This window comes from Oncorhynchus nerka, linkage group LG12 (assembly GCF_034236695.1).
Source record: "Oncorhynchus nerka isolate Pitt River linkage group LG12, Oner_Uvic_2.0, whole genome shotgun sequence".
In the NCBI taxonomy this organism is placed as follows: Eukaryota; Metazoa; Chordata; class Actinopteri; order Salmoniformes; family Salmonidae; genus Oncorhynchus; species Oncorhynchus nerka.
The window spans coordinates 88,889,408-88,901,875 of NC_088407.1; the positions used below are offsets into that span (position 1 = coordinate 88,889,408).

Sequence of the window (12,468 nt, forward strand, 5' to 3'; positions counted from 1 at the left end):
TTGGTACCATTCTTTATTCATGGCTGTGTTCTTAGGCAAAATTGTGAGTGAGCCCACTCCCTTGGCTGAGAAGCAACCCCACACGTGAATGGTCTCAGGATGCTTTACTGTTGGCATGACACAGGACCGATGGTAGCTCTCACCTTGTCTTCTCCGGACAAGCTTTTATCCGGATGCCCCAAACAATCGGAAAGGTGATTCATCAGAGAAAATGACTTTACCTCAGTCCTCAGCAGTCCCTGTACCCTTTGCAGAATATCAGTCTGTCCCTGATGGTTTTCCTGGAGAGAAGTGGCTTCTTTGCTGCTCTTCTTGACACCAGGCCATCCTCCAAAAGTCTTTGGTTCACTGTGCAGATGTACTACCTGCCTGCTGCCATTTCTGAGCAAGCTCTGTACTGGTGGTGCCCCGATCCCACAGCTGAATCAACTTTAGGAGACAGTCCTTGCGCTTGCTGGACTTTCTTTGTTGCCCTGAAGCCTTCTTCACAACAATTGAACCGCTCTCCTTGAAGTTCTTGATGATCTGATAAATGGTTGATTCAGGTGCAATCTTACTGGCAGCAATATCCTTGCCTGTGAAGCCCTTTTTGTGCAAAGCAGTGATGACGCACGTGTTTCCTTGCAGGTAACCATGTTTGACAGAGGAAGAACAATGATTCCAAGCACCACCCTCCTTTTGAAGCTTCCAGTCACTGTTATTCAAACTCAATCAGCATGACAGAGTGATCTCCAGCCTTGTCCTCATCAACATCATCAAATCCCCATAGCGGTCATATAGGATGGCTGCAGAGACATATAGATTTGAACATCCTGTCCATTAAAACACACACACACACCAAATATGCATACATGCTATAACCATTCAGATGTATACATCTTTAACACCACAGTAAGTTTACCCATAACATATCGCCATCTCCATTTTACTATGTAACATGCTCTTTGCTAGAAAGTAGTGTGCGTGTTCTTGTCGTGCATCAGTTTACACTCCTACGAGCCATGGTCAACAGTAGAATAGTGCCATTTGGGACACATGCCTGCCCTACTTTGTTCTCTACAGGAAGCTGCTCAGAGAGAGAGAGAGATGACAGGGATGTATTGACCTAGCAACAGATTTACTAAAACTAATTTCTAAAGCCTCTGCCGCTCTCTCTCTCTCTCTCTCTCTCTCTCTCTCTCTCTCTCTCTCTCTGTCTCTCTCTCTCTCTCTGTCTCTCTGTCTCTCTCTCTCTGTCTCTCTCTCTCTCTCTCTCTCTGTCTCTCTCTCTCTCTGTCTCTCTCTCTCTCTCTGTGTCTCTCTCTCTCTCCTGCCCCCCTCTCTCTCTCCTGCCCTCACTCTCTCTCCTGCCCTCACTCTCTCTCCTGCCCTCCCCCACTCTCTCTCTCCCTCTTGCCCTCCCCCACTCTCTCTCCTGCCCTCCCTCACCCGTCTCTCTTCATCCTCTCTGCCCCTCCTCTCTGTCCAGTAGTCTGCCTCCAGCTGATGCTGATGTATTGGCAGCTTGATCATTCCACCCCGCTGAGTTTGGTATCAGGATGTGTGTGTTACTTTGTCTGTGAGTGTGTGTCGTGTCCACAACTGTGTGTGTGTGTGTTATTGGGTGTGTGTGTGTGTGTGTGTGTTATTGGGTGTGTGTGTGTGTACTTCCTAGTTCCTCATTTCTATTTTTGTTCCATTGATATTTTGTCCAACTCCACGCCCCTCTGTGGAAGGGTTAGGAGGGTTAGTGATGTTCTCCTCGTCCTCCAAACCCTCTCTCTTCTCCTACTGGACGTCCATGGATCAGACAGACTCTGAAGTGCTGGACATTAGCACCAAGGTGCAGCTGCATGGTGTGCTCTGGAAGAGACCCTTCGGACGGTCCTCCGCCAAGTGGTCCCGCAGGTAGGGCATTATCACCTGTCTAGTTAATTCTACCTAGCAGCAGGTAGGGCATTATCACCTGTCTAGTTAATTCTACCTAGCAGCAGGTAGGGCATTATCACCTGTCTAGTTAATTCTACCTAGCGGCAAGGTAGGGCATTATCACCTGTCTAGTTAATTCTACCTAGCAGCAGGTAGGGCATTATCACCTGTCTAGTTAATTCTACCTAGCAGCAGGTAGGGCATTATCACCTGTCTAGTTAATTCTACCTAGCAGCAGGTAGGGCATTATCACCTGTCTAGTTAATTCTACCTAGCAGCAGGTAGGGCCTGCCTAGTTATTTCTACCTAGCAGCAGGTAGGGCCTGGCATGGTGACACAAGTACTGGCAGTGTATATAGAAGGGGGAAAAAATGACAATGTTAACTTTTTGGTTTACAGATGAACAACTTCAATCGTGTACTAAAAAAAGGCATTTTACACAACAGCATAGTCCCTGAGGTTAAAAAACACGAATATATCTTGATTAGATAAGTGTTCATCCCCCTCGATAGATGTTAGAATCACCTTTGGCTGCGACAACCGCTGTGGGTCTTTCTGGATAAGTCTCTAAGAACATTGCACACCTGGATGGTACAATATTTGCAAATTATTATTTTTTTAAATTCTTCAAACTCTGTCAAATTTGGTTGTTGATTATTGCTAGACAGCCATTTGTTTCCCAGTGTCTGTTGGAAAGCAGACTGAACTGGGTTTTCCCTTAGGATTTGGCCTGTGCATTTTCATCCCCAAAAAACTCTTAACATGATGCAGCCACCTCCACCATGCTTGAAAATATGAAGAGTGGTATTTAGTCATTTGTTTTTGTTTGATTTGCCCCAAACATAACACTTTGTATTCAGGACATAATGTTCAATCAGGTTAGTATTGTGGAGTAACTACAATATGTGGAGTGTTGTGGAGTAACTACAATATGTAATGTTCAACCAGGTTAGTATTGTGGAGTAACTACAATATGTGGAGTATTGTGGAGTAACTACAATATGTGGAGTAACTACAATATGTAATGTTCAACCAGGTTAGTATTGTGGAGTAACTACAATATGTGGAGTGTTGTGGAGTAACTACAATATGTGGAGTGTTGTGGAGTAACTACAATATGTGGAGTGTTGTGGAGTAACTACAATATGTGGAGTAACTACAATATGTGGAGTGTTGTGGAGTAACTACAATATGTGGAGTATTGTGGAGTAACTACAATATGTGGAGTAACTACAATATGTGGAGTGTTGTGGAGTAACTACAATATGTGGAGTGTTGTGGAGTAACTACAATATGTGGAGTGTTGTGGAGTAACTACAATATGTGGAGTGTTGTGGAGTAACTACAATATGTGGAGTATTGTGGAGTAACTACAATATGTGGAGTGTTGTGGAGTAACTACAATATGTGGAGTATTGTGGAGTAACTACAATATGTGGAGTAACAACAATATGTGGAGTGTTGTGGAGTAACTACAATATGTGGAGTATTGTGGAGTAACTACAATATGTGGAGTATTGTGGAGTAACTACAATATGTGGAGTGTTGTGGAGTAACTACAATATGTAATGTTCAACCAGGTTAGTATTGTGGAGTAACTACAATATGTGGAGTGTTGTGGAGTATTGTGGAGTAACTACAATATGTGGAGTATTGTGGAGTAACTACAATATGTGGAGTGTTGTGGAGTATTGTGGAGTAACTACAATATGTGGAGTATTGTGGAGTAACTACAATATTTGGAGTGTTGTGGAGTAACTACAATATGTAATGTTCAACCAGGTTAGTATTGTGGAGTAACTACAATATGTGGAGTGTTGTGGAGTAACTACAATATGTGGAGTAACTACAATATGGTTCCATTTACTCTCTGACAACTGGGCTGCTGTGGGATCGGCCTCTTCCAAGTTCAGTACTGTCTTCGTTCCCCCAAATAGAATAATCTGTTGTGCTCTACGTCTGCCATGATAAAAGCTCACAGTCAAACCCTTGGCTCAGATCCATCATGATTTTCCCGCACTACATTAAGTGCTATCTATGATCAACAATCGGAACAACCGAGTCCTGTTTCTCCTTGGATCCCCACGTACCACTTAGCCTTACACAGAATAGCACTATCGCATCGATAAAACATTCCACGCAGTATCGTCATTAAACAAAGACGTCATAGCTGATGTGCAGATACTGCTTTCCCTTCAGAAAGTATTCACACCCCTTGACTTTTTACACATTTTGTTGTGTTACATTTAAAATGGATCAAATGTAGATTTTTTTTTTTTTCATCACTGGCCTACCCACAATACCCCATAATGTCAAAGTTGAAATTCTGTTTTATCAAATATTTTACAAATTCATTAAACATGAAAAGCTGAAATGTCTTGAGTCAATAAATATTCAACCCCTTGGTTATGTCAAGCCTAAATAAGTTCAGGAGTGTGCTTAACAAGTCACATAATAAGTTGCATGGACTCACTGTGTGTCCAATAAGAGTGTTTAACAGTATTTTTGAATGACTACCTGATCTCTGTACCCCACATTTACAATTATCTGTAAGGTCCCTCATCTCTGTACCCCACATTTACAATTATCTGTAAGGTCCCTCATCTCTGTACCCCACACATACAATTATCTGTTAGGTACCTCATCTCTGTACCCCACACATACTGTAAGGTCCCTCATCTCTGTACCCCACATTTACAATTATCTGTAAGGTCCCTCATCTCTGTACCCCACATTTACAATTATCTGTAAGGTCCCTCATCTCTGTACCCCACACATACTGTAAGGTCCCTCATCTCTGTACCCCACATTTACAATTATCTGTTAGGTACCTCATCTCTGTACCCCACACATACAATTATCTGTTAGGTACCTCATCTCTGTACCCCACACATACAATTATCTGTTAGGTACCTCATCTCTGTACCCCACACATACTGTAAGGTCCCTCATCTCTGTACCCCACATTTACAATTATCTGTTAGGTACCTCATCTCTGTACCCCACACATACAATTATCTGTTAGGTACCTCATCTCTGTACCCCACACATACAATTATCTGTTAGGTACCTCATCTCTGTACCCCACACATACAATTATCTGTAAGGTCCCTCATCTCTGTACCCCACACATACTGTAAGGTCCCTCATCTCTGTACCCCACATTTACAATTATCTGTAAGGTCCCTCATCTCTGTACCCCACACATACTGTAAGGTCCCTCATCTCTGTACCCCACATTTACAATTATCTGTAAGGTCCCTCATCTCTGTACCCCACATTTACAATTATCTGTAAGGTCCCTCATCTCTGTACCCCACACATACTGTAAGGTCCCTCATCTCTGTACCCCACATTTACAATTATCTGTAAGGTCCCTCATCTCTGTACCCCACACATACAATTATCTGTAAGGTCCCTCATCTCTGTACCCCACACATACAATTATCTGTAAGGTCCCTCATCTCTGTACCCCACATATACTGTAAGGTCCCTCATCTCTGTACCCCACATATACTGTAAGGTCCCTCATCTCTGTGACCACACACATACAATTATCTGTAAGGTCCCTCAGTTTATTAAAAATGTAAAACAGAAATATTACATTTACGTAAGTATTCAGACCCTTTACTCAGTACTTTGTTGAAGCACCTTTGGCAGTGATTACAGCCTTGAGTCTTCTTGGGTTTGATGCTACAAGCTTAGCACACCTGTATTTGGGGAGTTTCTCCCATTCTTCTCTGCAGATCCTGTCAAGCTCTGTCAGGTTGGATTGGGGGGGTGTTGCTGCATCGATATTTTCAGGTCTCTCCAGATATGTTGGATCGGGTTCAAATCCAGGCTCTGGCTGTGCCACTGAAGGACATTCAGAGACTTGCTCCGAAGCCACTCCTGCGTTGTCTTGGCTGTGTGCTTCGGGTCGTTGTCCTGTTGGATGGTGAACCTTTGCAACAGTCTGAGGTCCTGAGCGCTCTGGAGTAGGTTTTCATCAAGGATCTCTCTGTACTTTGCTCTGTTCATCTTTCCCTTGATCCTGACTAGTCTCCCAGTCCCTGCCACTGAAAAACATCCCCACAGCATGATGCTGCCACCACCATGCTTCACCGTAGGGATGGTGCCAGGTTTCCTCCAGATGTGACGCTTGGCATTCAGGCCAGTTCAATCTTGCTTTCATCAGACCAGAGAATCTTGTTTCTCACGGTCTGAGAGTCCTTTAGGTGCCTTTTGGTAAACTCCAAGCAGGCTGTTGTGTGCCTTTTACTGAAGAGGGGCTTCCGTCTGGCCACTCTACCATAAAGGCCTGATTGTTGGAGTGCTGCAGAGATGGTTGTCCTTCTAGAAGGTTCTCCCATCTCCACAGAGGAAATCCAGAGCTCTGTCAGAGTGACCATCGGGTTCTTGATCACCTCTCTGACCAAGGCCCTTCTCCCCTGATTGCTCAGTTTGGCCAGGCAGCCAGCTCTAGGAAGAGTCTTGGTGGTTCCAAACTTCTTCCATTTAAGAATGATGGAGGCCACTGTGTTCTTGGGGACCTTCAATGCTGCAGACATTTTTTGGTACCCTTCCCCAGATCTGTGCCTGGACAAAATTCTGTTTCTGAGCTCTACGGACAATTCCTTCGACCTCATGGCTTGGTTTTTGCTCTGACATGTACTGTCAACTGTGGGACCTTATATAGACATGCCTTTCCAAATCATGTCCAATCAATTAAATTTACCACAGCTGGACAAGTTGTAGAAACACCTCAAGGATGATCAATGGAAACCGGATGCACCTGAGCCAACTTCGAGTGCCATTGCAAAGGGTCTGAATACTTATGGAAATCCATTTAAAATATATATATATAAATAAATGTGCAAAAATGTCCTGTTTTCACTTTGTCATTATGGGGTATTGTGTGTAGATTGCTGAGGGTTTAATTTTATTTAATCCATTTTAAAATAAGGCTGTAAAATAACAAAATGTGGAAAAAGTCAAGGGGTCAGTACTTTCCGAGTGCACTGTACATGTTTATTTACAGCATCAGGCTGGTTCCATATGGTGATCAGGCTGGTTCCATCAGGCTAGGTTATACCCTGGACATTATATGGTGATCAGGCTGGTTCCATCAGGCTAGGTTATACCCTGGACATTATATGGTGATCAGGCTGGTTCCATCAGGCTAGGTTATACCCTGGACATTATATGGTGATCAGGCTGGTAACACCAGACTAGGTTATACCCTGGACATTATGTGGTGATCAGACTGGTTTCATGGAGCTAGGTTATACCCTGGACATTATATGGTGATCAGACTGGTTTCATGGAGCTAGGTTATACCCTGGACATTATATGGTGATCAGGCTGGTTCCACCAGGCTAGGTTATACCCTGGACATTATATGGTGAACACAGTGATCAGGCTGGTTCCATCAGGCTAGGTTCTACCCTGGACATTATATGGTGATCAGGCTGGTTCTACCAGGCTAGGTTATACCCTGGACATTATATGGTGATCAGACTGGTTCCACCAGGCTAGGTTATACCCTGGACATTATATGGTGATCAGGCTGGTTTCATGGAGCTAGGTTATACCCTGGACATTATATGGTGATCAGGCTGGATCTACCAGGCTAGGTTATACCCTGGACATAATATGGTGATCAGACTGGTTCTACCAGGCTAGGTTATACCCTGGACATTATATGGTGATCAGGCTGGTTCCACCAGGCTAGGTTATACCCTGGACATTATATGTTGATCAGGCTGGTTCCATCAGGCTAGGTTATACCCTGGACATTATATGTTGATCAGGCTGGTTCCATCAGGCAAGGTTATACCCTGGACATTATATGGTGATCAGGCTGGTTCCATCAGGCTAGGTTATACCCTGGACATTATATGGTGATCAGGCTGGTAACACCAGACTAGGTAATACCCTGGACATAATATGGTGATCAGGCTGGTTTCATGGAGCTAGGTTATACCCTGGACATTATATGGTGATCAGGCTGGTTCCACCAGGCTAGGTTATACCCTGGACATAATATGGTGATCAGGCTGGTTTCATGGAGCTAGGTTATACCCTGGACATAATATGGTGATCAGGCTGGTTTCATGGAGCTAGGTTATACCCTGGACATTATATGGTGATCAGGCTGGTTTCATGGAGCTAGGTTATACCCTGGACATTATATGGTGATCAGACTGGTTCTACCAGGCTAGGTTATACCCTGGACATTATATGGTGATCAGGCTGGTTCTACCAGGCTAGGTTATACCCTGGACATTATATGGTGATCAGACTGGTTCCACCAGGCTAGGTTATACCCTGGACATTATATGGTGATCAGGCTGGTTTCATGGAGCTAGGTTATACCCTGGACATTATATGGTGATCAGGCTGGTTCTACCAGGCTAGGTTATACCCTGGACATAATATGGTGATCAGACTGGTTCTACCAGGCTAGGTTATACCCTGGACATTATATGGTGATCAGGCTGGTTCCACCAGGCTAGGTTATACCCTGGACATTATATGTTGATCAGGCTGGTTCCATCAGGCTAGGTTATACCCTGGACATTATATGTTGATCAGGCTGGTTCCATCAGGCTAGGTTATACCCTGGACATTATATGGTGATCAGGCTGGTTCCATCAGGCTAGGTTATACCCTGGACATTATATGGTGATCAGGCTGGTAACACCAGACTAGGTAATACCCTGGACATAATATGGTGATCAGGCTGGTTTCATGGAGCTAGGTTATACCCTGGACATTATATGGTGATCAGGCTGGTTCCACCAGGCTAGGTTATACCCTGGACATAATATGGTGATCAGGCTGGTTTCATGGAGCTAGGTTATACCCTGGACATAATATGGTGATCAGGCTGGTTTCATGGAGCTAGGTTATACCCTGGACATTATATGGTGATCAGGCTGGTTTCATGGAGCTAGGTTATACCCTGGACATTATATGGTGATCAGACTGGTTCTACCAGGCTAGGTTATACCCTGGACATTATATGGTGACCAGGCTGGTTCCACCAGGCTAGGTTATACCCTGGACATAATATGGTGATCAGGCTGGTTTCATGGAGCTAGGTTATACCCTGGACATTATATGGTGATCAGACTGGTTCTACCAGGCTAGGTTAAACCCTGGACATTATATGGTGACCAGGCTGGTTCCACCAGGCTAGGTTATACCCTGGACATTATATGGTGATCAGGCTGGTTCCCACCAGGCTAGGTTATACCCTGGACATAATATGGTGATCAGGCTGGTTTCATGGAGCTAGGTTATACCCTGGACATTATATGGTGATCAGACTGGTTCTACCAGGCTAGGTTATACCCTGGACATTATATGGTGATCAGACTGGTTCTACCAGGCTAGGTTATACCCTGGACATTATATGGTGATCAGACTGTTTCCATCAGGCTAGGTTATACCCTGGACATTATATGGTGATCAGGCTGGTTCCCACCAGGCTAGGTTATACCCTGGACATTATATGGTGATCAGGCTGGTAACACCAGACTAGGTAATACCCTGGACATTATATGGTGATCAGGCTGGTTTCATGGAGCTAGGTTATACCCTGGACATTATATGGTGATCAGGCTGGTTCCCACCAGGCTGGTTCCAGGTTATACCCTGGACATAATATGGTGATCAGGCTGGTTCCCACCAGGCTAGGTTATACCCTGGACATTATATGGTGATCAGGCTGGTTCCACCAGGCTAGGTTATACCCTGGACATTATATGGTGATCAGGCTGGTTCCCACCAGGCTATGTTATACCCTGGACATTATATGGTGATCAGGCTGGTAACACCAGACTAGGTTATACCCTGGACATTATATGGTGATCAGGCTGGTTCCCTGGACATAATATGGTGATCAGGCTGGTTTCCAGGTTATACCCTGGACATTATATGGTGATCAGGCTGGTTTCATGGAGCTAGGTTATACCCTGGACATAATATGGTGATCAGGCTGGTTTCATGGAGCTGGTTCCAGGTTTATACCCTGGACATTATATGGTGATCAGGCTGGTTTCATGGAGCTAGGTTATACCCTGGACATTATATGGTGATCAGACTGGTTCTACCAGGCTAGGTTAAACCCTGGACATTATATGGTGACCAGGCTGGTTCCACCAGGCTAGGTTATACCCTGGACATTATATGGTGATCAGGCTGGTTCCCACCAGGCTAGGTTATACCCTGGACATAATATGGTGATCAGGCTGGTTTCATGGAGCTAGGTTATACCCTGGACATTATATGGTGATCAGACTGGTTCTACCAGGCTAGGTTATACCCTGGACATTATATGGTGATCAGACTGGTTTATACCCTGGACATAATATGGTGATCAGGTTGGTTCCCACCAGGCTAGGTTATACCCTGGACATTATATGGTGATCAGACTGTTTCCATCAGGCTAGGTTATACCCTGGACATTATATGGTGATCAGGCTGGTTCCCACCAGGCTAGGTTATACCCTGGACATTATATGGTGATCAGGCTGGTAACACCAGACTAGGTAATACCCTGGACATTATATGGTGATCAGGCTGGTTTCATGGAGCTAGGTTATACCCTGGACATTATATGGTGATCAGGCTGGTTCCACCAGACTAGGTTATACCCTGGACATTATATGGTGATCAGGCTGGTTCCACCAGGCTAGGTTATACCCTGGACATTATATGGTGATCAGGCTGGTTCCCACCAGGCTAGGTTATACCCTGGACATTATATGGTGATCAGGCTGGTTCCACCAGGCTAGGTTATACCCTGGACATTATATGGTGATCAGGCTGGTTCCACCAGGCTGAGGTTATACCCTGGACATTATATGGTGATCAGGCTGGTTATACCCTGACACCAGGCTATGTTATACCCTGGACATTATATGGTGATCAGGCTGGTTCCACCAGGCTAGGTTATACCCTGGACATTATATGGTGATCAGGCTGGTTCCACCAGGCTAGGTTATACCCTGGACATTATATGGTGATCAGGCTGGTTATACACATTATATGGTGATCAGGCTGGTTCCAGCTAGGTTATACCCTGGACATTATATGGTGATCAGGCTGGTTTCATGGAGCTAGGTTATACCCTGGACATTATATGGTGATCAGGCTGGTTTCCATGGCTAGGTTATACCCTGGACATTATATGGTGATCAGGCTGGTTCCACCAGGCTAGGTTATACCCTGGACATTATATGGTGATCAGGCTGGTTATACCCTGGACATTATATGGTGATCAGGCTGGTTCCACCAGGTAGGTATACCCTGGACATAATATGGTGATCAGGCTGGTTTCATGGAGCTAGGTTATACCCTGGTTTCACATTATATGGTGATCAGGCTGGTTCTACCAGGCTTAGGTTATACCCTGGACATTATATGGTGATCAGACTGGTTCTACCAGGCTAGGTTATACCCTGGACATTATATGGTGACCAGGCTGGTTCCATCAGGCTAGGTTATACCCTGGACATTATATGGTGATCAGGCTGGTTCCCACCAGGCTAGGTTATACCCTGGACATTATATGGTGATCAGGCTGGTAACACCAGACTAGGTAATACCCTGGACATTATATGGTGATCAGGCTGGTTTCATGGAGCTAGGTTATACCCTGGACATTATATGGTGATCAGGCTGGTTCCCACCAGGCTAGGTTATACCCTGGACATAATATGGTGATCAGGCTGGTTCCCACCAGGCTAGGTTATACCCTGGACATTATATGGTGATCAGGCTGGTTCCACCAGGCTAGGTTATACCCTGGACATTATATGGTGATCAGGCTGGTTCCCACCAGGCTATGTTATACCCTGGACATTATATGGTGATCAGGCTGGTAACACCAGACTAGGTTATACCCTGGACATTATATGGTGATCAGGCTGGTTCCCACCAGGCTAGGTTATACCCTGGACATAATATGGGGATCAGGCTGGTTCCACCAGGCTAGGTTATACCCTGGACATTATATGGTGATCAGGCTGATAACACCAGACTAGGTTATACCCTGGACATTATATGGTGATCAGGCTGGTTCCCACCAGGCTAGGTTATACCCTGGACATAATATGGGGATCAGGCTGGTTCCACCAGGCTAGGTTATACCCTGGACATTATATGGTGATCAGGCTGGTTCCCACCAGGCTAGGTTATACCCTGGACATTATATGGTGATCAGGCTGGTTCCCACCAGGCTAGGTTATACCCTGGACATTATATGGTGATCAGGCTGGTTCCACCAGGCTAGGTTATTCCCTGGACATTATATGGTGATCAGGCTGGTTTCATGGAGCTAGGTTATACCCTGGACATTATATGGTGATCAGGCTGGTTCCCACCAGGCTAGGTTATACCCTGGACATAATATGGTGATCAGGCTGGTTCCACCAGGCTAGGTTATACCCTGGACATTATATGGTGATCAGGCTGGTTCCACCAGGCTAGGTTATACCCTGGACATTATATGGTGATCAGACTGGTTCTACCAGGCTAGGTTATACCCTGGACATTATATGGTGAACAGGC

At 44.9% G+C, this 12,468-nt stretch overlaps 1 protein-coding gene across 1 annotated transcript in view; it reads left to right on the forward strand.

The window, feature by feature from the left end:
* Nucleotides 1-1,655: 1,655 nt before the first annotated feature.
* The window catches only part of plekhd1 (pleckstrin homology domain containing, family D (with coiled-coil domains) member 1), a 40,498-nt gene continuing 29,685 nt past the window's right edge, over nt 1,656-12,468 (forward strand). Inside the window, exon 1 of the mRNA XM_065025936.1 lies at nt 1,656-1,887. Within this exon, the coding sequence (XP_064882008.1) occupies nt 1,733-1,887 (155 nt within the window). The 5' untranslated portion in view covers nt 1,656-1,732. The remainder of the gene's footprint in view (nt 1,888-12,468) is intronic.